The 27022-nt window shown below is 37.2% G+C and overlaps 2 protein-coding genes across 2 annotated transcripts in view; one reads left to right on the top strand and one right to left on the bottom strand.

The window, feature by feature from the left end:
• On the bottom strand, nucleotides 1-21579 carry immp1l (inner mitochondrial membrane peptidase subunit 1). Its single transcript, XM_087793601.1, has 6 exons — nucleotides 21516-21579; nucleotides 8563-8673; nucleotides 8396-8484; nucleotides 7860-7980; nucleotides 1349-1459; nucleotides 1-131 (listed from the first exon to the last, which is right to left on the bottom strand). The coding sequence occupies exons 2-6, from the start codon at nucleotides 8665-8667 to the stop codon at nucleotides 51-53; spliced, it is 507 nt and encodes a 168-aa protein (XP_087649727.1). The 5' UTR covers nucleotides 8668-8673; nucleotides 21516-21579; the 3' UTR covers nucleotides 1-50.
• Nucleotides 21580-21697: 118 nt separating this feature from the next.
• Nucleotides 21698-27022, top strand: part of elp4 (elongator acetyltransferase complex subunit 4) — a 58904-nt gene continuing 53579 nt past the window's right edge. The window contains exons 1-2 of the mRNA XM_087793998.1: nucleotides 21698-21872; nucleotides 22316-22351. Coding sequence (XP_087650124.1) covers nucleotides 21698-21872; nucleotides 22316-22351 — 211 coding nt within the window. The remainder of the gene's footprint in view (nucleotides 21873-22315; nucleotides 22352-27022) is intronic.

Raw genomic sequence — 27022 nt, 5'->3', positions numbered from 1 at the left:
CAAAAAAATGTTTTATTATTATTTTTTCAAAAAGCACCCAAACAAGCAAGTCAGTCAGAGTCACTGTCAACTTTAATGATCCGACTGGTTGGGCTTTCGGCGAGAGACCCAAAGCTGTGCAGCGGCCAGAGCTATTGAGGACAAAAGAAAAGAGGAAAAAGGGAAATGCATCAAAATGTTTAGTTTGAGAGAGAAATGTAAGACACCGACAACTTCCTCGACTAGTCGGCTAATATGGGTTTTTAATGAGGCGTTTGACTTGATAAAAGATCTCGTCATGCGGTCAGCTGTGGTGTTGGGCCCTCCAGAGGAGTGCTGCTGCCCAATCAGATGGACAGAAGGTTGGTTGACCTGTTTCCAGGGTTGTGGTTGCTATGACGTGCAGTGACATGACAACACGGCAGAATGGAAAACTAGACAATATGTTGTCCAGGCTTTGGTCAATCTGACACACTTGCTTTGAACTTCCAACTGACTCATGAATATGAATATATAAGACGCTGAATTTGAGACACAATACAAAGGAGACAATGGATGAACCTTTTTTTCTGATGATGTAACATCAAGTTCACAGCAATTATGAAAGTGAACGAGATTTTCTAGAAATCAAAAATATATAGTTGTTAATATACATAAAACAATTTCCCAAAGGAGACCTCCAGAGGGATCAATACAGTTTTCTATAAACAAATGAGAACATAGTAAATAAGTTAATACATTTGTCAGTTTTCTGGTAAATTTGTATGTAAAAAAAATAATAAGCTGCTGCATGCAACTACCTAAGAGTGATAAAATGTTTTTTTAAATAAGCAATTAAAAATGGGAATTCTGTGTAAGATGTACGATTTAGACAATAAATAAAAACTCAAAACATATTTCCTCATTCAATCCCTTCCCCATACTCAATCACCATCATTTTAAACAGAGTACGAGATGTAGAAAAGTGTAGCATTTAAAGACACTTTTTATTCTTGAAAGACAAACATAAATTCTCTATTCATTGTTGAGATTTATGATCTTGTCTATTCTGAAAACATGTGGAATATCTAGTTTTGGGACCAACATACGTTTTAAATTATTCTTGAATTTTGAACTATTGCAGGCAACATTAAATGATGTGAAGTTGAGTTTGATATACTTGATGTATACTGAAAATATGATCTGTTATTCACTTGTTTAAGAAGCAAGTGGTGTTGTCATAGCTGGCTAGCACAGCATAATTGAAAATTGCTGATTACATAGTTAAAAGGGTTACAGGTAACGGCTTCAGTGCGACTCACACTTTACATGTTATCATTCAGGTTGGAGGCTGGAAACTGCATGAGAACATTTGTGACTGCTGAATTACCTTAAAACAAACACGGCCTCGGATTAGGGCATACGGAACTGGACCATAGTTCCTTGAGTCATTGGAATCCCTGAGGTTATCTCCTTCCAGCCAAACGTGCCCGTTCGGTACCTACGGGGAACATATGGGAAGAGGATGAATATGATTTAGAGGCTCATTTGCTTTGTAGATCATGAATTTAAAAGTGAGGAGAGTTGTTTAGAAACATTCACCCCCTCCTTTTGACGTCAACCTGCCTGTCCCTCTTCAACCCCATACCGTCTTAGGAGCGGGGTCATGGGTAACAGGCAGGGTCGGGGAGGATTTAGAGCAACTTCAAACAGGGTCATTAGGCTGTTGGCTGAGATCTGCGCCCCTCGTACCCGGGGAGGGCAGAGCAGAGAGGGGCCTGAGCTGGTCGGGCACAGCAAGAGAGAGAGAGAGAGAGAGGGAGAGAGGGGAGGGGGGGCTAAGCAGTGTCCAAGGGTCTTCACCGTGGTCCGACCTGCCAGTGGGGCAGTCATCCAAGCAGGCTCTAATTCACAGTGACACCAATTATGATTAATCTCATCACTTTAGGAGAGTAGGCTTGTCAAGGCCCTAATTAAGTGCGCTGTCCCCCATATATGTGCAGACAGGATCAACAACACATTATATTGTCATAATGGGCATCACAAACTGCGAGTCTATTTTTGTGTTGCTTAACTTTTTTAACGACAAAAGCCCACTGGATAACATTCATTAAAGAATATAATGTACGCCGGCGTGATGTCAGGTCTTCACCTTCAACTCAGAAGCTATTAAGCCCATCAGGCTGTGCTCTGATTGGCCCGTCAGTCACATACAGTGGGGAAACAACGTTTCATATTCAATAACTGAGACACATGACTGACGTGACAAAATCACGAGCCAGTGACATGTTGACCGAACACGAGGTAAACAACTTTGTGAATAATGACGACACAGATGAATATCATTAAAGGAGTCATCTGAGAAGCATATGTCAGCATGCTGGATTCCCACCATTACACCTCATTAACATGGTAACATATGCTGGCTCTCAAGCACAGGGCAGAGAAACACCACTGTTTGTCAACCGCCAAACCAGAACACCTCCAGTTTGCAAAAACTTCTGATCAGTTAAGACAACTTCTCTGATAAGACGTGTTGTCTTCTTCAGAGAGAACAGAAAAAGCCAGAAGAATTTGATCGGAGTTAAAATTCATCGACAATTGATCAAGAAAAAGAAGAAGAAAAAAAAAAGAAACTTTTAGATTAATGCATGTTGGTGCATTTTCTGTAATTTTCTATACAATTAATCAAAAATAACTGGGAGGTTAAACCCTAAAGGTCCTTTCGGCCTCAAATGAGTAATTATTTTGAGAAAACCAAAAATAAATCAGAGAACAATACATTTCAGAAAGTTGTTGACAAAAGTCAACAATATATCTATTATGGACAAAATGTGATTATTATGTGATATTAAAAACGACGAGCTGCTTTCATGTGTGCTGCTTTTCAGGTGTGGTTGACAGCAGAGAGTTCTTCATTCTGGTCTCCTACCTAGGTCCAATACTCATGGACATAATTAAGGTAAGTGATCATGTCAAACTAATACATGATATGAAATATAATCCTTAGTCTTGAAGGCCATGCTCTTCTTTGAGCAACATCAGATATCATCGTTTTGACACTGAAGCTCACACTTGGTGCTTCCTAAAAAGCGACAGGTAGTTAGCCATCCGGGAGTTAGAAACACAGGGAAGCACTAACTGTAAGTAAGTAAGTAACTAATTTAAATTTATAGAGCGCTTTTCCAGACCAGGGTCACAAAGAGCTTAAACAATAAAACAATTCTCAATAGAATATACACTTCAAAGGTCAAGATAAAACAAAGAACAACACAGGAGTTAAAGAAAATCAAGGAAAACCTGCACAAATAAAAGTGTCTTAAGATGTTTCTTGAAGGAGTCAGTAGATCCATCAAGTTCAGAGAGAGGAAGATCGTTCCAAAGCTTAGGAGCAACAGCCTGGAAGGATTTCTCTCTTCTGGTACTGAACCGCGTGCGTGGAACCATCAGTAGATTATGATCCACAGACCTCAGAGCCCGAGCTGGGGTGTAAGGCCGGATCAGATCCAGAATTTTAAAGTTGATCCTGAAAGAAACTGGAAGCCAGTGAAGAGTTTTAAGGATCAGAGAAATGTGAGTTCTTCCACTTAAGCGGGTCAGAATTCTCGCTGCAGAGTTTTGAATCAACTGCAGGCAAGACAGCTCCTTCTTGTTAAGACATGAAAACAAACTGTTGCAGTAGTCCAGGCGAGAAGACACAAACGCATGGATTACAAGCTCCAGATCATGTTCCGACAACATCCTCCCAAGTTTAGAGTTTTCTGCAGTGTTGAACAAGAGACATGTCTTTATCAAATACAACACCCAGGTTTCTCAGGCTCAGTTTGACAGACTGACCTAAGTCACCCAAGTACTGACTCAACCCTGGAATCTTATCATCAGGAGCATCACCAGAGTTTCAGTTTTGTCCACATTTAGCTGCAAAGTGTTTTCACTCAGCCATTTTTTGATTTCTAGCAAACAATTGACTAAGCTATTCAGCCTCTGGGGTTCAGTTGGATCAAAAAAGCAGTAGAGCTGGATGTCATCAGCAAAAATGTGATAAGAAACATCAGGAAATCTCTGAATGATTTTACCGGGGGAATCAAGTACAGCAAAAACAATAAAGTACCAAGAACAGAACCTTGAGGGCCTCCACACAACAGATCTGCCGATTCCGACCTCATTTGATTGGCAGATACACTAAAACTGCGCCCAGAAAGGTATGATGAGAACCATTCTAACACAGACCCAGACAGTCCCACTTCATCCCTCAGTCTTCTCAGCAGGATCTTGTGATCAACTGTGTCAAAGGCTGAGGACAGATCCAAGAGAACCAGAACAGTGAATTGATCAGCCGACATCATGATGTCAATGGACACTTTCAGTAAAGTGATGTTAATGGAAGCCAGACTGAAACTTCTCATGGATGTCGCTCTGATCCAGGAACAAAGATAGTTGCTCAGACACCACCTTCTCCAAGATCTTGGACAAGAAAGGGAGCTTAGAAATAGGCCTGAAATTACTGAGGTCAGGCGGGTCTAAGCCTGGCTTTTTGAGCAGAGGCTCCACAATGGCATGCTTAAATGCATGGGGAAAAACCCATGCGGAAAGGGAGAGGTTCACTATATTGGTAACCCAGGGGCCAACTACCTTGCTGCTGCTGGCTGAGTGCTTTGATCTTGTATTGGTCCTCCTCACTCCTGACCACTTCTTCAATCACCAGGTCGTTCCTCTCCTTTCTAGTGGCTTTTGACCAAAACTTGGGGGCTGTTCCCCACACCAAGCCAGCTCTCCCTGTCCTGCCAAAATGTTCTTTATGCATCAACCTGCTGATGGCCTGGTCAACAGCTTCTTGAGCTTTCCACTTGCATCCTGTACAAATGGGTCAGTCAAGTCTCTCAGCTCTTAACACGAGTCTGGCCTTCTCCCGTCCTCAGTACTGTTGATGTTGTTATCTTACACAGCTTCAAGGGAGATAAGGAGCTGGTAGAGGATGAATTGATAGCCCCAGACATTTAGCTTCCCTCGAAAGTGGCTCTTGTCGATCCTCTCAAGATTGTCAGTGAGCTGTTCCATGAACTTGGCAGGCATATGGATGTCAGAAAATCAGCCGTATACAGACTTCCCAAGCTTCCCAAGTTTTTCTAACCTCTTTAAGGGGCCTGGTGGTACACAGTGCTGTTTGGAGAAGGCTTGTTGCGTCATCCATATAACTCTGCAAGGCTGGTAGTCTTTGGCCGAACTGTGACTTTACTCCTCAAACCATACGCTTCCTGCCTATTAGAATCACTTCAAAGGCTGCAATAAATAGGATAGGAGAGATTAAGCAGCTCATTGCAATGCCTTTCTCAGTCTGGTGCCAGCTAGTGGTAGCTTCCTGTGTGGTGTAACAGACCTGGAAACTGCTGAAGTTTTTGGATATTAGGCTCTGGATGTTGGTTGGGACATAGAAAAACGCTAGTGGGGGACAGAACCATAGGCATTTTCCGGTTCCAGCCAGAAAACTTGGAGGTCTAACTTCTCATGCTTGGCTCTCTGGATCCGGTTCCAAATCATGGTTGAATGCTGAGATGCCTGTCATCTGGCAGCTGGTGTCAATGTAGATGTTCTCTAAGAGATAGGTGGTCATCCTCTTTGCCACTACTGAGAAGAAAATCTTCCCTTCCACATTCAATAGAGCAATTCCTCTGAACTGGCTGATGTTATGGGAATATTGTTCTTTGGGGATGAAGGTTATCACTGCTTTGAACCACTCTGATGGGACGGTTTGGGTCTTCTAGGCAACTTTCATTTGTTTCCAAAGGAGCTTCAGCACCATCAGGCAGCTCTTGCATACCCTGTAGGGCACATCGTGGTGCTGAGGCAGACTTGCCCAGAGTGCCTTCAGACCTTCTTTCATCCACTTTCCTCCAGGAGTTCCTGAGTGACCGCCTCTCCTTTACAAGCTGGAATATCTCATTCTCTCGCCATCCTGGCAATATTCTTCCTTTGCACCATTTCCCCAAATCTCTCCTTGCCTTCTTCGTATAATGTTACCAAAGAGGTTGAGCTTGATGGTTGCACTACCTAGCAGATATTTTCCCAGGATAATGTGCAGATCTTGGTCTCTCCCTTCTTGTTGGTGGTTCACTCTCTTCTTGATGCCCATTCTGTGGGGTTGGCACCTGGTGTTGTCTGTGCTTCTGATGTTGAGAAAAGTTATATTTTTCTCCCTGTACATCTGCAATTTTGGGAACAGTAGCACTATGGTGCTCAACCGGCTGTTTCCTGCTTGTCTGATCTGCTAACGCAGACCACCCACAGGTACATTTTCTTACGATCCGCTTATTAGTGATCGTCATTCCAGTTGATACCAAGTTGTCCGTCATGTTTGGTCCATTTTCCATCCCGCCACTTAGTGGCCCTTTGGGCTTTTCTTTCTTATTTGTGCTCGTAGACAGTTATGGTGTCCATCTTGGAGAGTACCTGTGGAGTGGGTAACTAGCCCGTCCACACCTGGTGCAGTCTTTCCTGCTGTCAGTTATTCTTCCCTGACCCCCTTCCAGACTTTCCTGGATACCAACTGCCCTATTTGCAGTAGTCACTGGTGTGTCCGATCCATACGTAACAGATGGGTGATGAGAAGATTAACAAAAGTCATCTCTCAAAACTGTTGTTTTTTTCAATGTCACAAATTTTGCAAAAATGATATAAATGTGTATTTTGCGTTTGTTCTTTGTGCTTGAGTTCCAAGATCCATGTTTTTATGTTGTGCAGTTTTTGGAAGCATGCTTTTAGGAACATTCTGCACAGAGGGGGTTGAACTTTTGAATTTAAAATAGCTTGCTTATGTTCTGAAAGAAATTTTCCCATCCTTAACAACATTCCCCTTAAAGCCTGCAACAAACAGCCAACAATAGTTACCCAGTATAATAATAAATGCATTTGTTGAACATAAATGAATTTCAATTCAGGTCAGAGGCTATTCTGAGACTGGTGTCCTGCAATGCAAGATACACTTAATTAGTATTTTTGTCAGTGACAGTGAAAAATAGGAATAAATCAAACGAAAATCAGTTAAATCCATTAAGAAAATAGTTTACACAAGGGGGGACAGCATATTTTGAATAAAATACATAAAACAAAAAATTCATAAATTGTCATGAGAACAAATTAAATTGTATGATTGAATGCTCTTGATATTATCAAGGGCAGTCAATTTTATGTTCTTTGTTCCATTTTACTTTTAACCCCAAATTACTAGAGTGCACTTTGGAATATTGCAATAGTTGATAATGTGAGGAAATGTTTAGCCATACTCACCAAGAATTCACCAAAAAAAACAAACAGTTTTAAGCATCTCAACATAGTCCTACATTTTTTCCTTCCCCAACAACATCAGCTCTTTAAATCCATGTTTGTGTTCAGGTTGAAGACTGTCTTTACTTTTGCATTTCATCCACTGAATGATACTCGGCCTGATGTCGTTATGCCCTGAACCTATTCTGTGCATAGTCTATAAAATACTCAATAAATTTTAAAACATAGCACACACCTCTACGCCCACCCATCATTGTGTCCACTCAGCTGGCACTAAATCTAACAGGCTTCAGAGAGATTGCAGTCCTGAGCTGTGGGTGTCGGAGAAAGTAGTAATAGAAAAGCAATGACAGTGGTTTCACCAGGAGAACCCCTGCTCACTTTCTGGTTTCATCACGGTTCTGAGGAAATATAGATGTTTTCCGAAGCTGATATTTCCACCAATAACTCACATACAATGTAGACTTTTGTTCACAGAATTCTGCTGTTTTAGGAGTATTTAGTCGTTTTGTTGTGCATCTCTGGAATCAAAACAACATACCTGTCTCGTTTGGTTAAACACACAATCACAAGGAACAAAGAAAAACAAAAAGGCTTTTTACACATACAATTATACTCACAAATGTGTGCGTCTTGATGAAACTTGAATCATTGGTGACTTTATCACCTCCCAAGCCGATAACCCGTTTACAAATATTCTCTTTTGGGTTGAAAGGACTTTTTGCTACAACTACGTCGCCCCTGAACAACACACAAAATAAGGACAAATGAGTTGAAAGTACACGCCTGTTCTTTTTAGTCATTTCAACAGTTGAGCAAACCATCACTGAGATCAGATTCAATTCGGTTTCCTCCTACAGTCCAAAAACGTACAGAGGTTGATTGGAAACTTGCAGAAATGTTCTGAGTGAATGTGTGAATGGTTGTATGTCTTTGTGTGTCCAAAGACAAACAATACAGAGAACTACTGTTCAGCGTGTCCCCTGCCTCTCGCCCGTAGAAACTGGAATGACTCCAAACCCCCATTATGGAATAAGCGGTAGAAAATGAATGAATGAAAAATGCCCCCCTATAATTATTATACATGCAAGAGTCATTCATAAAATAACATGACATTTTTGAATCATAGAAAGATGCGTATGATGAGCAGACTTACTTTTCTATTGTGAAACGACGCCTACTGATCCTCTCTGAGAAAACAACATCATGGTTGATGATGGTGGGCTGCATAGATGGACCGGAACACTGAGGGGGTGAATGATAGTTTTTCAATCCGGTTCAATAAAAAAGGAAGAGTTATTTAAAATAACTGCAAATACAAACCAAGACAAACTCTCCAATGTACTCCGTTGCACAATGCAGAATGCAGCCTGTTTGAATTGTGTAGCCGACAAAAAGCAGGGTCTTTCCAAGAACTTTGCGAAACATCTCCACCTTTGGAAAACAAAAGAAATAAAATTAAAGTTAAGTTATATGAGCATATTGTGGCGTTTTGTGTTGTGAGGTTGTGTCTTTTGAAGACTGCAGAATAACCACTCCTACCTTACCATTGAGGTTTGTTGAGGAAAACTATTTACAACTTTATTACATTCATGCATTATAAGGTCAAGCGAATCATCTTTTATTGACAATTTAAAAAGATAGAGAAGGATGCTGAATACCTGCAACTGATTTTAATGAAGGTTAATTAAGATTTTGAAACTCTAGAGGTCTCTCAATTTACTTTAGGTGAAGAAAACGGTTCCCACAGTTGGACTTCTGCTCAGATGGCACATTTCCTGGTGTTTCATTCTCAGCGGCGCAGCGGACAGTTCACACCAGAAAACTATCCTGAACTTTGATCCCATGGAGGATGAACTAATCAACACCTTGTGATTAGGTGATGGACAAAACACAGAAACTGTGACTCATGTACCCGAGCAGCCCAAGCCTCTGACACTGTGGCACTTCCTCCAGAATCATTAAGACATTTATCAGCATCTGTCAGCACCATAGAAACACGAGCATAGCATAACTTGCTCTAAAAATCCTTGTTAATACAGACACAGGGACAAAACCTAAAGCTTTTAAAGAAACACACCAGAGACACCAACTAATGGAAAAAGGAAAGAAAGCAAGTCTGTAATCATTTCCTGATGGAACAACAGAACACTCAAGCCACACCTGCAAAAGAAATTGATTAACATATTGTTTGGTCGAAAAGTTAATGATTTACACCAGGTGATGGAAGCATGAATCAACTGTGGCCCTAACGCAAAAATAAAGATACATTGATTGTGTAACGGACTGAATAATATAACTCTCAAAATCCAACTTTGTATCCCAACTCAACAAGAAAATATTTTTTCCTTTAATGTTTATTTTGGGTTACCATTTTGATTTTTTGACCATTGACCATTTTTACCATTTTTTTTAAGGAAATCAGCATCAACATCCCTTTCTCCTCCATTCACAATTTCTCTCTCCATGTCATCCTTGCCTCCCAGGATATTATTAACCAAAGCAAGCGGAGCGGAAACCAAAGCCCCAAATCCATGGAGCCCTGGAAATGACTTCCCAAAAATGGACAAGGATTAAAGCCCCCTCCCCCCTGTGCCTACCCTCCTCTCTGCAACAGACCAAGTGTCAGGTGGCTGTCCTGTCCATGCCAAAGGTGTTACCCCTAATCCCATTACCGTCCATCGACTCATCTTGCTTAAATATATACACAATCGTACATACATACATACAAACAAACAGACACACACAAAAATATATATACATGTATATATAAATATATATATGTATATATATAGACAGACACACTGCTGTCGAATTCGGTATGATCGACTCAATCTGTATCCCTTCTGATCCAAAACTTTATCCTTCACCTCCCTGTGTGCAGCTCTAGGGTTCTTTTTTGCTGGTTCCTGTTCGCCCATGGCAACCTTAATTCTTACCACCACTGCTGGATTCAATGTTCAAGCAGTTAAATGCTGTATGTTTGAATTACACTTTTCAGACATATTTGGCAAAAGAAAATAATTGAATTTGGAAGTCACGGTGGAAGGAACTGCACTTAACTAGGTTTAGACTGCATTTTAAAGAAAACATGAGAGCCAAATATTTAATAAAAACATTATCTCCTAATTAATCGTGATCAACGGTGAGCTGCTCACACCCTGTTTATTGTTCAACAGCTCAGTTAACAATACGGTTTGCCAAGGGGTTATGGCTGCACATGTTGTCTGGGTTGTCATTGGGAATCCCTGTGACTGAACATCTTTTCTTTGCCCTAAATCAACACAACTCCTGCCTAAGAGAAGTGTTTTTGATTGGATTATACAGATGTATCTATAAAAGCATGTACAATTAACTCCATGGCAGAAGTATGTGCTTTTCAAGTTTAATTTATTATAAAGTATGGCTGAGCATTATACTGACATACAGAGAGTAACACCAGTACAAAGAAAGGAAGGGAGAATAAGTTGACAAATTGCTAAAAAAAATTGAGTTTCGTTTCCAGTGTTCAGCATGCTAAAGCAGCTTTCATTGAAGGAGCTGAATAAGACCGATAAAACATGTACAATGTTCGAAATAGCCGTGAACCACCTGCAATTTTGCAGAAGTGTAAAAGTCGAATCGGGTATAGGTGAAAAAGCTGCGATCCACGCATCCAATCCAAGCGGTTTAATAACTATATTTGTGTTGGCGTCACGTGCCGCCGCTTGTGAAGCAGCTGAAAGCAGCAGCGTCTCTGAAGAGAAGATGTGAGCGGATGTTTGGAGAGGAAAAATCGCTTCACAAGATTCAACACCACTAACTTTATTAAGCATCTAGGGAAGCATCAATCAAAAATATTAACAGAACTAAAAGAATAGAACAAGAAAAATGAAAGACAAAGCAGTTAACTCTGCTGTTCTGTAGAGACGAGAGAATCTTTCAGTCGACTGCGTGAAAGTCAACAATATCAAAAGTTCTTGTTAGTGTTAATGATGACTTCATCATTGGAATCTGCCTTAATCCAACAAATAGTGAGTTTTTGTTTATTACCGGAATAATAATAATAATAAATAATACTGAGTAAAGGCTGAACGTTAAATTTACATTCAGGACGATCAATAATGACACAAAAATACATTTAACAAGTTACTTTACTTTAGTCACTTTGTTCCAAATTGTCACCCTTAGTATTTTGTTGTCAAGTTGTTGACAACTTGTCATCTTTACAGACCGTCTACATAGACGATACAGGGTAACAAAGTTTACAATTAAACTTATTTATTTTTCTTTTTGTTCTCAAAATGCTGATGAACATCATTTTTTTACTTTGAATAAATACCATCTTTGTAATTCTATATGTTATTATTGTAGTGATACTTTTATCAGTATTTCGTGTGAAAGGATGGTGGGTGGGTGTGATGACTACTACATTTATTAATTGGTTGATATACTTCTAGTTGTAGTACCACAAGGAAGAGGGGGATGAAAGACCATCAGGGAATGATAACTTCACCGTAGAGGAGGATCTGTGAACACTGAAATTAAAGTAGAGAGAGAATAAAGAGTTACAGTAAAGTTATGGGTTAGAAAGCTATACATTATGTAAATGTTGGCATAATGTGGTTTAAAAGTTGTTTGTGTATTTGCAAAAGAAATGTAGAAATTGCAGAACAAATGTTTTACTTTCTGCAATTTTGCAAAAGACTAAAAAAAAAGTATTTCTACCACTGTGTGTATGTTGTAATAGATTAAAGATATTGTGATTAGGGGTGAAACAAATACTCAAGAATTTAAGAATCAGCGATAACCAAAAAATGACAAATGAATGTCTTCTCAACTCGTCTAATCATTAGCTTTATTTTACGTTCCTATATTAACGCCATTAAAGATAGGGGAGGATTTTTCCCGTCAAACAGAACATCTTAGCCTCTCTGGCCTGTGGATACCTTAAGAGGGCTTTTTTGAAAAACAAGAAGAGGAAAAACACAAAACTAAAAAGGGACATTGCAATACCCTACATTGAAGGTGTGTCGGAGAGACATCTTCAATGTATGAAGTCTACAAAAATCCTAAATCAGAAGCTGGTCCATTCCATGAAGAAAAAACCCAAGTAAAAGCAGAGGAATGTGGTGTATGCTGTCCATTGCAGTGGAGAATGCCAAGAACTGTACATCAAAACAACCTCCAGTGCCGAAAGTCAGGACTTTGCGGTCCATCTCCACTTAAAGGTCACAGGACACTCGTTTGAGGGGAGCAACGTACAGGTGCTGGCTAAAGAGGAAAAATGGTTTAAAATAAAAATAGAATCATTCTTCACTAGGCTAGAGAACCCCTCTCTCGACAAAGATGGGGTCATTCAGGCTCTCGCCCTAGGAAATTCTTATTTTTGCCTATCCTATGCAATCCATGAAATAAACCAAAATATCAATTATACAACGCAGAAGAAAACGCAAAAAAAAACAAAACAAGAATTACTCTAAATTCTTACTTCTTAATCATTTCACATTTCACATTACAATTACAGTCCTTGAGTATTTTACCTTTCGATGTTTTGTTGAAACTCAATAGTATTCTACACAATATCAGTTCATCACTAAGTCCATTCCATAATTTAACTCCCAAAAATGAAACACATCTATGTATCACATTAGTTAGTTAAGACACACAACACTCTTATATTATCATTTTTTTATTGGAAGACTTTGTTCTCTTTGCTCTAAACAATATTTCGAATGTTTTTAAATGTACAATGTCTGAGAATTGAAAGATGCCAGACTTAATTAATTAGTGGTTTTCGCAATAGGAAGCTTTGTTGATTATTCTGTTAACTCTTTTCTGTAGTTTTATTATAGGACCAATATATGTCCTGCATGCATTTCCCCAAACCTCAACCCGATATGACATATATGGCATTGTAAGTGAGAAGTATAATATAATCCAGTTTCTGCAGTAGTAAGGAATGATTAATTGTATTAAACGCTTTACGTAAATCAACAAAAACACCTACAGCCTATTGTTTCTTATCTATAGCCATAGCTATATTTTCTACAAATCCCATCACTCAGTAACTCATCTTTGTCCAAAATATTATCCAATCTGTTTACAAAATATTGTTTGAGTATTTTTGAAAACTGAGTTAGCAAAGACAGCTGTCTATAATTTGATATATGTTTTTTATAGATTGGGATCACCTTAGCCATTTTCATCATATCGGGAAAAATACTTGTTTGAAAAGATTTATTACATATATAAGTAAATGGTTTGAGAAAACAGTCCATTACTTCCCTTATAAATGACATATCAAGTATAAGTACAATATAAGAGATAGTAGCATTTTTTGTATAGTCTAATAAGAGATATCAATTTATATATATATATATATATATATATATATATATATAGTACTTGTCCTTTTCCTTTGTTATGCATGTCATGAATTCCCTATATACAGTATATATATATATTTTTTTTACAAGCTTTTTCCAACCCTTCTGTAACCCTTCATGGTTTTCTTTTATTTTGGGGGATTTTGTCTTCACCCTTTCAATAGACAATGGTGATCATAATATAACTAAAATGTATCTAAAATTCCACGTGTCAGAAGGAAATTGCCCATAGAGAGAAAGAGTCTCTCAACAAAGCTTGTTTTGTAAAAAAAATAAAAAAAAAGGCGGCTACCTTTGCAACTACAAATCAGTTTGTTCCCCTTCTCACAAAGAAATACATTTTATGAAGGCAAATTAGGTGCAGATTTGTGCAATCCCATCAGAAACCACAGATTGAATGTGAACTGTAATGTAAGCTTTTTGAAAGTTCAAGTAGCTTGTTACTCTTATAGTATTGTCTGGTTGCATTGTTATAAAAAAACATTTATATGTAGGTATAAAAATATTCAATTTAAAAGGTTGCAAATAAATACATAATCAATTTTGAAATGTATATTATACTTATTGGAATTGGAATATTAAAATATCTAAGTCATTTACCTGAAGTTCAACCTTTTTAATATACAAATTATTGAATGAAATTATTAAAAACAAACTAATTCTACCTTTATATACAAAGTATTGAATTAAATAATTAAAATCTTAATGGCAATCGTATACAACTATACCCTTCTCAATAAATATAATATAAATAGTTTAGGAATTGAAGAAGAGATAGACAGAAGACAGATGGGAGTTTTGATCTTATAAGACTACAATGCTTTTTTGGGGCAAACTCATTGATATGGGAACCGTGTTAGTCATTATGTCCAGAAATGGTCAAAATAAGAATATAACTCAGTCATGATACTCTGTTGTCAGCCATTTCATAATGATTTTTGTTCTGCTGCACACCAAACAAGTCACATCAGCCCAAAGGGTACACTGGTCATATAACATGCCAGACAGATCACTCCAGGTCCATATAGATCTTTGGTTGGTAAAATGAGCAATCAGCTCAATTTTTCTCATTTAAAACTTTATTTTCACCTTTATTGCATGAGCAACACTTAGATAAGTCAGGTGTAATTTTTTCACCTGTGAGGGGAACCAGACTCATTCACAAAGCAGTGAACAGTCTTTCAAACAGCTGCCTTCATATCTGTTTCACCCCCTTCTCTTTTCAATCCAGTGTGCATTCATCATAGGTAGGGATTAAGGGATTTTGCATAACAAGATCACACGGCCAGTGGTTGATATCAAGAGAGTCCATATGCAGCCACATGGTTTTCACAGGCATCCTCAGTCATTGATCGTGTGCTCGCATGTGGCGTGAACGACAATAGTATCACCTATGTGTCTCAGAATGAGGAAAAATGTGAGCCACAGTTGCTCCTTTGGGAATTATGGCAAGATGGACATCCACGGAGACATCTGATTGGATCACCATTACTTCCAACTCCCACAAGTGCAGAAAATCCATTTTCCCCAAAGCCCAGAGATGTGGCGAAGAACAGCACCTAAATAGAATGCTATATAACAGTTGTAAATTAACCCAAAGTCTCTTAGTTAATCCTGGATTACACGCTAAACATGTTGCTGGGAAAACAAAGAAAGTCACTGCAGCCTCCCCGTCACAACCATCTGTGACCAGCAGCCTCCTGTGGTCCCTGCGCAGTGCAACAGTGGAGGAAAGGGTGATCCCAAATGAATAGCTGGCGATAGTAAACACCTCATTGTGTGTTTAACTCTGTGATCCTCTTACTGAGGGAGCACAATTGATTCACAGCAAAGCAATCATGAGCACATGAATAAAGAAAGCTGCTTTCAAAACATCAACTAGAAGCTAGAAAGCTACAAAGTATGACTGCCTATCACTTTGTTCAGCCAGCTGTCACAAGCATTTTGATTGAACCATTTTAGCAACGGCATAAATCAAGCTCGGATACATCAATGTGTATTTTTTCGCGCCATCTACTGAAGCATCTTGTATCAGCATAGATGAACCACTTCTTGATGTCAGAGGATGGTTTGCTCAGTCAAAATAAGCTTTTAGTTGCAGATATACATGTATTTTTCTACCTTCCTTTTTATAAACACAAATGCAGCGCACAATATGACGAGAAACATATTTCTCACAGTGTCAAGATATCAAATAAGTTATAAATACTAATATTGTTAATTAAAATACAGATGAATACAGTTATCCAACACAATAATTTAGAGCAACCTTTATTTCTCCATATGAGAACACAACTAAGGTAAATAAAAATTATTAAAGCCTTTACTGTCTATTCAAAAGGACAGTTACATTTCTAAAAATGAACATTCAATATTCAAGAAAAGGAGACTTCACATCTTACTCCATCCAACTGCTCATTCACACACCTATAATATGATTTTCCTTTGATTTATATTATTATTATTAGATGTATCAATTTAGCATTAACAAAATAGGTCCATGGCCTCTGTAACTCACCCGCACAGCACACACAGTAAAAAGGCTGATTCAAAAATGAGTGTGCTGAGCACTACAGCCCTCTTGAGGAAAATCCAGTAAAAAGAAATATGAATCGAAATAATAAACTATAAAAATGTCTTAATAATTAATTGCAATCCTTCTTCTGTTTTTTATTTGTTTTTGAAATACACATAAAGACGACAATCACAGACCTCCTTGGTGCAGGGAATAATAATAGGAGAAAATGATATTTGGTTATTTAAAAGCCAAAATAATATTCTGAGTATTAATATTCAATTTGAGCTTATTGGGGTCATATTACATTTTTAAAGTAGAATTACAGCTAAGGGTCTCCAGAGAGTTGAACCTGCCACTGGCCACAAATTGTTAATTGATAAACATGACCAGTCTATTAGTGCCACAAAGAGAATGTCAATTCAAACAGCACATGAGGGCCTCGCAGTCACTCCATACACAACTAAATTAGGAAAACATGGGCTGAGAGAGGGAGCTGGGCAACAGGGGGGCTAAGAGGCTTACAAGCCCCTTGTCAGATATTCCTCCACTCCCTAAGGATCCCAGATGGAATGGAGTCTGGAGGAGCAGGCAGCATCAGAGAAGAGACGAATCCCACCTCTGATGTCTTCCTCTGGGCAGCAGAAGGCAGGAGGGAGGGGCTATGGTCCTGTTGCGCGATGCTTAATTTGATCTTAATGTGAGGTATAAAAGGCGGCGGTGTGACAATGAAAGGGGGGCTGCTTCTTCTATCAATCCCAACAGCGTAATCCTGCTGATTTGGATGCAGACACCTGGCTGGAGAGTGACAGATGTAAAGATCTCAGTCATGAATGTGGAATCCCCTTCTCTTCAATTTGTCTTCTGTTAGTGGCTTAATTAAAGTTACCAATCTCCATATTGCTCTTTTCATTGTTGCCATGGGAAACACAGCCGTGAAACAGCTGAGCGAGGCGACAATTTTGAGAAGTTTAAACTGACAATGAATAGGTCAGCTGAAGCAAATAATGACCAAGTGATATGAATACAACTGGTACGAAGTGAAAGGAAGTGTGGGTTGACACAGTCCCCAGCCAATTATACTGAATGGAAAAACTATCCACTAAGCCTTATTGTATTGACCACAAGCGTGGATGTAGTTCATGCAGGGCGCTGAAAGAAGTGACCGATCTTATCTTTTGTTTTATCAGATTCACAAAAGAGTGTTTTAGATTTGATCAGCTATTCCTAGCATGACTTAAAAATGTTGCTTTTGCCAGTTGTTAAAAATAAATTTTATATTAGACATTAGTTTATTAGCTAAAGTAGGAGACATGGTCACATTCAGTGCATCACAATCAAATTGACCAAAATCAAAATTGCAATATTCGGTAAAGCCAAATAAACAAATGATTTGGAGTCATTATTTTTATTAAGGAATAAGTAATCTAAAATATTAAATCAAGTAATCCAGAAACATGCTTTTGTTGTTAGGGAATTCCAGGAACAATGAATTGCACAAACACATACATTGTCATTTAAAAGGAAAGAAAAATAAACTTCTTTTAGCCGCGAGTCATTTCATAATCATTTTTTAGTTTTTAGTTTTGCTGTTTTTTGAAACAGTTGAAAACGATTTGTGCATTGTTATTTTACTACTGGTCTATTATTTCCCTTTCAACAGTGTTAAAAATAGAGTCTATTGCCCAGGCACAAGTGTTGTACTGCTTCTTCTGCTTTACCAGGAAATGTCTGACATGTTATGGCTGCTGCTATTCTATAGTTCAATCAGATACTGTGTCAGGATGAAATGGACAATAAGAATCAGCATAAAACAACACACACGTAACATTGCTCATTGAAAAAGGAGTACAATTATGTCTTTGTGGTTCAATTAGTAGGGAGTGTTGAATGTGTCACTGACTTGTTCAAAAGCCTCTGAGCATGGCTCACACCAAAAAGACCTTCTGTACAGTGTATGGCCTAAAACCTGGCAATCCTTAAATTACTTTTAAACTTATATGTTTTTGCATCAGGCAAAAAAAGAAATCTGCAGAATAATCAAGCTCAAGAGAGACAAAAACAGAAAAATAAAATATATTAGGATTTGAACCCCTCTTTAGAAAGATTAAGATTTATAAATAATAGATGGACTATTCTGGCTATTTTTAAAGGGGTTTTGGACACATCATTTACTATCCAAAGATTGGTCGCGGTTTAAAAGAAGTAAGCTTTTAAGTCAGAGACCATATATGTCCATAATGGTCAATTACTTTAAAACATCCACAAACAACTACATTTAGTTGGCTATATATGGGATTTAAGGATGGAAAATATAGGGAAGCCAAACAACTTTTCTACCGATAGACATGTTAACAGAAATTAATGTAAGCTTCGAAAACCTAATTTCTGCAGTCAAAGAAAAGATGAGAAACAGAATGTATCGAATTTTAGATACAAATGAAAGTTGTCTCCTCTAGCTCCTCAATGTATCTATATAGGACACGTCAAAAATACAAAGTTTATATTTAGGTAACATTGGAGTGAAACACCAGTGTAGTTGTGTAGTACTACATTCACCATCCAGTAATGTTTGTGTCGTTTCTTTTACTGTTGATGAGATAATTTCCACTACAATAGACCTGGCATTTGTATAGTATTATTTAACATGATAAGATTAAAAAATGTATTAAAGGTGGTGATAAGATAAAATTGAATATCTATAGAATCTTATTTGTCCTTTAACAGCATACATTAAAGTAGACGATTAACAGTTTCAGAGCATTGGAAGGGTCGACATGGAGCCCATTCAGCCTCGAGGCAGGAATTTAAGACCAGGTGACTGGCACGGCACCGAGGGTGTAGAAAAATATTTCTACTGTAGTGTTTTCCCTGCATGTTGCACTACTGGCAGCCTGGGATTAATTCGAGATGCAGGTCATCTTGTTTGTCTGGTATAGTCTTCCTTCAATGCCCAGTGTTGTCAGTCATGATATATTCCCTTGGTCTTCTGTCAAGACGTGTAATTCTCAACAGTGCTGTCAAAACAGCAAGAAGGCCATTGCTGAGAGCATTCAAGAAGTGAGCAGTTGGACAATCGCTTCTCCCGAGCCTTAAAGTATCTGGTGATCTTACACAGCCTCTGACCTTAAGCCGACACTTTTTTGGCAGCTGTCTGGATAGTTATATAGATTACTCATTAATTAGCACATGCAAATAATTATAAATGCCAGCATTTTTATTAGGAAAAAAACGACTTATGGTTTATGGCCATTTACATGCAAGCTAAAAAAAAAACATGTTCAATGCAAAGTGTATTTGTATAATCTTAACTGTATGTAAATGAATTAAATTTAAAAAAAATGTAAGCACAGATTTGTATACATTACTTTCTAAGAGAACATTTGAACTGTGAGATAAAAATGACAGTCACACAGATAAGTGTTTTTGATACAGGCTGGTAAAAACTCCAAACAATTGCCTTTTTGCTTAAACTTAAACTTTTCCGTTATGCAATTTTTCCTGCAAATACTAATCTTCCTGTAACCCTTATTTCCGCACAGGAGGACCTTACCCTTTTAAATGTGTTGATGGACTGAACAAACATTTTAAAACATATGTATTTAGTACAAATAAGTTTACATTTTTATTAATTTCAAGTAAAAAATGTCCTTGTTTTTGGTTTCGTTCATAAGTGAGGTATTAGAAAATTATGAGAATTACATTATGTTTAGGGTATTAGGGCATATTGCAGCATCTTAAAGTTAAATGGCCAAATTATCTATTTCTAAAACAAAGTTATTAACTTCACATCCAGACAAACACCAGGAGGGTGGTTGCTAAATATTTAAAAAAAAATATATATCCGTGGGTAGACGTAGCTAATTTCTGTTCCTTCTTCCTCTAGAAGCCTATCAAGCTGATTTAATAGAAAAGGGGAATGGGATAACCATATTTTCCGATCGGATTAGGTGTGTAAAATCTCAGGTCGGGAAGATATGAGTCAATAACACCATAAGGTGCCATTGAGACTTCCCAATTTACCCCCCAAAAGCTGAGATTTTCAAATGAACTTCATATTCATTGCATTAACAATATATTAAGCTGTTAGAAATGCATTGGTCAAGCTTCCACTTTTAATAAATTACCAGACAACTTACATGCAAACAGCAACATATGTCCACCCTGTCATGGACAAATATTAAAGTAAGTAAGTAAGTAAGTGATATTTGTAGAGCACTTTTGTGACCAGGGTCACAAAGCGCTTAAACAAGTAAAACAATACCCAATAAAATTAAAGCAGAGTAAATGTAACTAAATTGTAACTCTGTCATAGTGAGATATCAATTGATAGAAAAATCTATCAGAACTTTGAAATATTATATATATATATATGTATATATATATATATATATATATATATATATATATTATAATATAATATATATATATATATATATTATATATTATATATATAATATTTCAAAGTATATATATATGTATATATATATATAATATTTCAAAGTTCTGATATTTATTTCACTATGACTAAGAGTGGAAATGTTAAGCTTGACAGCTAACAACAATATATTAATAGCCACTGCTTCAGCCTCCATTAAAGAAAGACAAAATACTTTTAGTGATTTCAGTGAGAAAAACAGTGGGTTTCTTATAATGACAGGGTGGAAAGCAATTTCAGGGACCCATGCAAAATTTTAAGTATGATTATGAAAATAGGTTATCAAAAATGACGTATTATATCAGTGATGCTGTTTATTCCCACATACCCGGACACTCTTCGACGCTCATTTGCATAACTGTTGGCCAACCACAAACTATCCCCGAGTGTACAATTATTATATTATTATTTATTACAATTTAACCACTTGTTACACACACTGTTGTTATTAGAGCAGTGCGTGTGACATGCCAAGATCACGTACATCCAATAAAAAAAGGTATAAAATGAAGGCAACACATTTGACTTATCAGTGTCCTGATATGTTGCCACTTATAATAAGACCTCAGACTTTCATTATTTATCTACATTTTCATGAAAACTGAGTGAGTCTGAGGAGGATACCAAAGGTCCTTCAAGTGATATTGAGTCAAATATTCGAAGGTGAATTTAAATGGTGGAAATGATGTTAGCAACAAAGCAGCATTAGAACTTGTGTTACATATGTAGTTGATCATAAAAAATGAGAGCACCTGGTGTGTCATTCGTCCATGTACAAGGAAAAGCAATGATGATTAAAGGACGCAAATCTCTATATGTTCATGAAGCCAGATTAAGTTTACCTCGTAATTTCCTTATGATGCAGGGCAACAATATCAAAATTATTGTTAAGTTCAATGCAATACAACAGATTGATTAAATATGAGGATGGAATAAGCGATATGTCTCTACTTACACCCACATTGAGGGATTAGATCCTCATCATAAGGACGTCTATAAGCACAGACTCAATGTCTGACAGCTTCCTCGCAGAGCATCCAAACGATCTGTCCCGCTATTGGACGAACTGCAGTAAAGTCGATTCTGATTGGACGTTGCACTCCAAAACAGACCGGCATTCACATGCATCGAAGCAGCATGGCAGCTCCGCATAACACAGAGAGTATCCAAGCTGAACGACCAGCCTTCAATACCACAAGTTTTCAGAAGAAGGCGCGAAGCAAGTTATTATCCATACCTGGTACCAGACCCTCAGTCCAGAATGGGCAGCTGTTAGTGTCGACTGGTGTCACGTCACTCGACTTTCTGCTCGGTCAGTGTTTGGATGTAGCATTAGCTCTTAGTTAGCATAGACTTACTGATGCTTACTAAAACAACGTGTTCCATCTACATTTTAACTTATTAAATAATGGCATTTTTCTTATTAAACCCTTACATTCTCGTTAGTCGAGTCACTTTCATATATATAAGATAGTATTTATGGCTCTTTTAGTGTCATTATGTTACGTTCAAAATAATTACCTGCAAATGTTATTGTGATTCATGGTGCTTTGCAAAAAATAACAAATATTAACTGTATATAGTTAAGATAAAAGTGGAGGGATGTCTGAACACGGACAGCCCATGCTTTAATTGAAATGCTCTTTTTGGGAATAATAGACAGCCAATTTATTTTAAACTTAAATTGTTTTTTTTTACTCTGACGGTTAAAATTACAATTAAATGTTAATATTGCGCTTTCCTTCTATCAAACAGGTGGTGGGCTTGCAGTTGGAACAGTGCTCCTCATTGGTGAGAGTTTTATTATGTATTAGTTACTTTCCTGTCATTTATGCCACTGTGCTTATTTATTTACACACATGATGTATTGCATTTTTACCATTCATTTTTAGTTGTTTGTGTTGTATTATATGGGGGTATATATGTATATGGGGTATTGCAAAGGTAAGCTTTGTGTTTGTCACATAAAGATACTCTAGATGTTTATGCTATCAAAGGTTACAATAGAAGGCAATGTTTAACCTTTTTTCTCAATCTTTTTTATTAAATCATTATCTGTAAATTGCTACTGGACATTAATCTATCTGCTCTTTTTAATCCTGAGCTCGACTGTATGCCAGTACATACAATAATATGTATTCTTCTTGTGGATCTCAAATTCTGATTTTTATACTTGTACTTAAGCAGTGAATAGATTTCAATTTTGCTCATGTAATCTGATAATCTGATATTTGAGTACCATCAGAAATAATGTTGCCATTACACAGTTTTGAGAAAAAGCAATAGGAAATTATAGCAGATGATTCACAAGTTGCTCTATGTCCTGAAAGACAGTCATTAAACTCATTAGTATGTCAAACAAGAGCAGCCACTTTCTTCCCAATCCAAAACAAAGATGAGCAAACTCATCTCCAGGGAAGATGCCTGCAAAGGAAAATAGACAGTTTTACATGCTATCAATGAAAAGAAAATATATCTACCATGTCTGAAATGTTTTTAAATAATCCATAACCAAAATATTTTTTACAGGGAATTTATTTTTTCTAAATGTGTTTCTTTTTAAATTAATGGGGTCCTTATCTCATTGTTGGTCATCAAATTGGTGACATAAAATGCAACTAACTATTATTTAAGGTCATATTTTAAGTTTTTTTCATACATAATACATAATAATAACAAGAAGAGCTTTAAGCAAGTATGTGTTGCTGATGCAAATTCAAAACCATTCTATTTTGGCAATTTACACCGGCAACGTCTCTGAAACGTCATCCGACAGCAGTGATTTTGAAAGGTTTACTAATTTTACTGTTGCACCAACAAATTCATTTGTTTCAGTTTGTTGGTGCATGACAACAAAGCATTTTAAAACTGTATTTTTAAAGCAACCAAATTTCACTAAAATATCCAGGTAGAAAACAATTGCCTGTGGGTACCTCCTTTTTACACTTTGTTTTTACAGGAATCATACCTTTTTGCTACTAAGAACACTAGGTTTTATTAATGAAGTTTTATTTTTTTAAATATATATATATATATATATATATATATATATAAAAGAACATAGTCTAATGATGGGCTTGAAAGTTTTAGTTCTCTACAGACCCGAAGTTAGTTACGGATCACTGCTGGTCGACCTACCAGAAGCCCCAGATCTGTTAGGTATCCGATTTAATCGATCGTCTATATTATTAATCGTCTGATAAGATAGATGTGTTAGATGAAGGATGATTATTGGCATCATTTACTTCCCATCTGTTTTAAATTGTTCTTTTGGTTCTGTTTTAATCTGACCTTTAGGTTGAGTTGCATAACATATAATCTACTAGTTTAAGGAGATGGTTTTTGCCGTTCTCTTATTTAACTAAAGTAATTTTCAGTGCTTTTGGAGAGTCTTTTGTTGATCCTCTCATCTGGACGAATAAATATGATCAAACACAAATGATTTGCTTAGGGTGAATATATATTTTCCAAAATAACATTGAAGTAAGTCGGTTATCTTGGGACACAAATGTAAAAAGCTTTATCGTTATTATTGGTATTCATCATCGTCTAGGCCTTCTGCGTCGACAGACAGTAAGGTTAGGGTAGTCTTGTTTCCCCTTGAAGCTGTAATTTGTGTGTAGCCAAGGCCTATACCAACTGATGATATTGCTTTGCCCTTTAATTCATCCCCCCAATCGATGCAGAAGTCAATGATTACACACTAATGTGTTCTTCCCTTCCATTTTGTGAATCAACGTACGGTTGGTTTCATCCAGTAATGAGAGACACAGTAAAGGTGAAATGTGTGTGTACGCTCTCTGGTGTTTGTCTCTGGCAGAGTGTTGTAAGATGGCGTGTATGTCTGTGTGTGTACATACACACACTTGTATTGTTGTATGTGGGTGTAATGGGATTGGGGGAGTTTGGACTGTGTGTTTGTTTGTGTTTGTTTCAGGCGGTAATCAAAAGTCTGCCCCTTTAGTCCTGATGGCCTGTTTGCAAGACACAGACATTAAATTATCAGACTTGTCGTTGTCTTTATCTTTGAAGTGTCTTGAGCTGTCCGTCCTGATTCATCAAGCAGTGGGGGGATCAGGCCAGTATGGCTGCTGTCTGCAGATCTCTCATCTCTCCTGTTTTGTTAAGTAAGAAACAAAGCACTTAGATCCAATAAATTAAACATCAGTATCTTTTATTCTCTTGTACCAATATTTTTTTCTTATTTTTTTAATACAGATTCATAAACGAAAACATTAATTTTCCAAGTAATGTTACCTTTATCCGAATCACTTGTTAATTTAATCACAAATTGTTCTCAAAATCAAAATTACACAGATTATTGTAAAATAGTTTGATCCAATAAGAATCAGTCATTATTACCATTGCATCATGTACAATGAGATTAAAGGTGTAAAAAATGTTGTTAAAGCATCATTATTAAAATGCACATAACAGGGATAAAACAACATTAATAAGTTAATAAGCAGTCAGTAAAAACAACGCATGTCACCATTCATCCTGTTAAATTAACTGCTAACCCGCTTTCTACGTGAATTAATATGCTAGTTTCTTTTATATTATTTCTTGCATGCATTTCCATTATTTATCAATAATATGTGGGTTTTCTGTTTTAACTATGTTACCCTGTTCCTCACTGTTTTACTAACTTAATTATGGCAAAACACCAAATGATCAAGATCACTGGGACATGCTGAAAATATACTCATTGGAAGCTATTTTTTTAAGGTTAAACACTTAACAGCTTTTTTAATGTAAAATGTTGATGTCACAATACCAACTAACAACTTCTGCAGGTAGGTGATAATCATTGCATTAAAGGTCACCAAGATATGATTCTTTGATTTCTTGTTTCTTTCCTGCACATGCCCAAAACCCTGATTGAACATGTAAAACTCAAACTAAATAATCAAAAACTTGAATTAGCTGGAACCATCTTAAAGACAAATATGACCAATATATGAATAATTATATGAGTAATTTAAAAGATACTGATGTCAAATTAAAATCATTATTGAATATTAAAATGTTTACATAAGGTCGCTTACCAAAAGGTCGCTTTAAAATATGATTTTCTTTAAATATAAAATTGAAAAATTAATTTCATGTTCCTTGTCTTGTGTAACCTTTGCAGGAACATATGCTAGCCATGGTACTGCTGACAGTTTATCTTGAATGTATATTGCAGTTTGTTCATGACGAGACTTTTTATTTACTCTTTTTAATTCTTAGGTACCTGAATTATGTGTTGACTAATAGTGAGTAGCTAAATACCTTCAGCAATATTCATACATTAAAATCAAGGGGAGAACAGTGACCTAGATATATGTCCCTCCAGCCTCACCAGACATGATTCAGGACTCTTGCACTTCCCCTCTCCTTTGTAATATTTGAAAGAACTTCAGGCCTTTCTTCCGTTGCTTACCCAGAGCAAATGCAAAACGTGAATTATTATACCGTGAGTGTCCTAAGTGGCTCGTCCACCTCAACGATATGACAGTCCTCCACCCCTGTTGCTCTCCTGCCCCTCTGCCACCTCTAGCCCCCACTTCTTACCCCCCGCCTCAACAGCCTAATGACTCCTGGAGGTTTCATTTGTAAGGCTTCCATAGAAATACAGACACAATAGGCCCCATCTTGAGAGGGCCCATCTGGGAGTCTTTGTGGGGCCTTCTGAAAGCCACAAAGGCCTGCTGACCTAGAAACCCATCAATAAGTGAACAGGGAGCCCCACCGACAACAAATTGAAGAGCCCTGGAATTTCCTGGGCCAACCTTAGTCTGTAGGTAAGGACATAGACGGTTGATGTGGGCGGAGGGAATTCTCTGGATGTTTGTGGATAACACTTCAGGATGTCATTCCCAAGCTGTCGGCTGTTTGTTGCCCCTTACCTTAAACTGTCACTGCTGCCTTTGTCCCCTGCCCACCGTTTTACATTGTGTGAAGAGACCTAGGAAATCTTTACAAAATGGTGATTGTGACAGGAAGCAACAGCAGCATGCTGGGTAGAGTTATGAGCTCTACATGGGGCAGGGATCATGGTGATGATGATGCTGTTTTAGTTTGTTGTGAGGGTGAAATGGATAAGGAAGAGCATAAACAGAATCCCTAATAATGCATATTTTAATTTGTGTATATTTTTTTTACTTCAGAAGTATTGGAATGGGAAACTTTTATCTTCAATATGTTCCTAAAAGTTATAGTTACTTTCAGGTTTTTTTCCTGGTGACAATGAGTTCTTTTCTCTCATGTTTTCATTTAAGGTTTTTAATTATCATTGTAGAACTAATGCTTAAGAAAAATAAAAGTGTCAAAAGTTAGTAGTGCAGTAAAACCATCAACAACAGCAGATCTAAAATTGTTATGTGAGAACACCATTGGAAAACTGAACTTTAGGCTTACCATATCTTTAATAGTATTTTCTTTTGTATTTAAACATTTGTTTTTCCAGTCAAAATTAAT

The sequence above is a fragment of the Callionymus lyra genome, chromosome 6 (assembly GCF_982586985.1).
Source record: "Callionymus lyra chromosome 6, fCalLyr1.hap1.1, whole genome shotgun sequence".
Classification (NCBI taxonomy): domain Eukaryota; kingdom Metazoa; phylum Chordata; class Actinopteri; order Syngnathiformes; family Callionymidae; genus Callionymus; species Callionymus lyra.
This window is presented reverse-complemented; position numbering and strand designations above follow the sequence as displayed.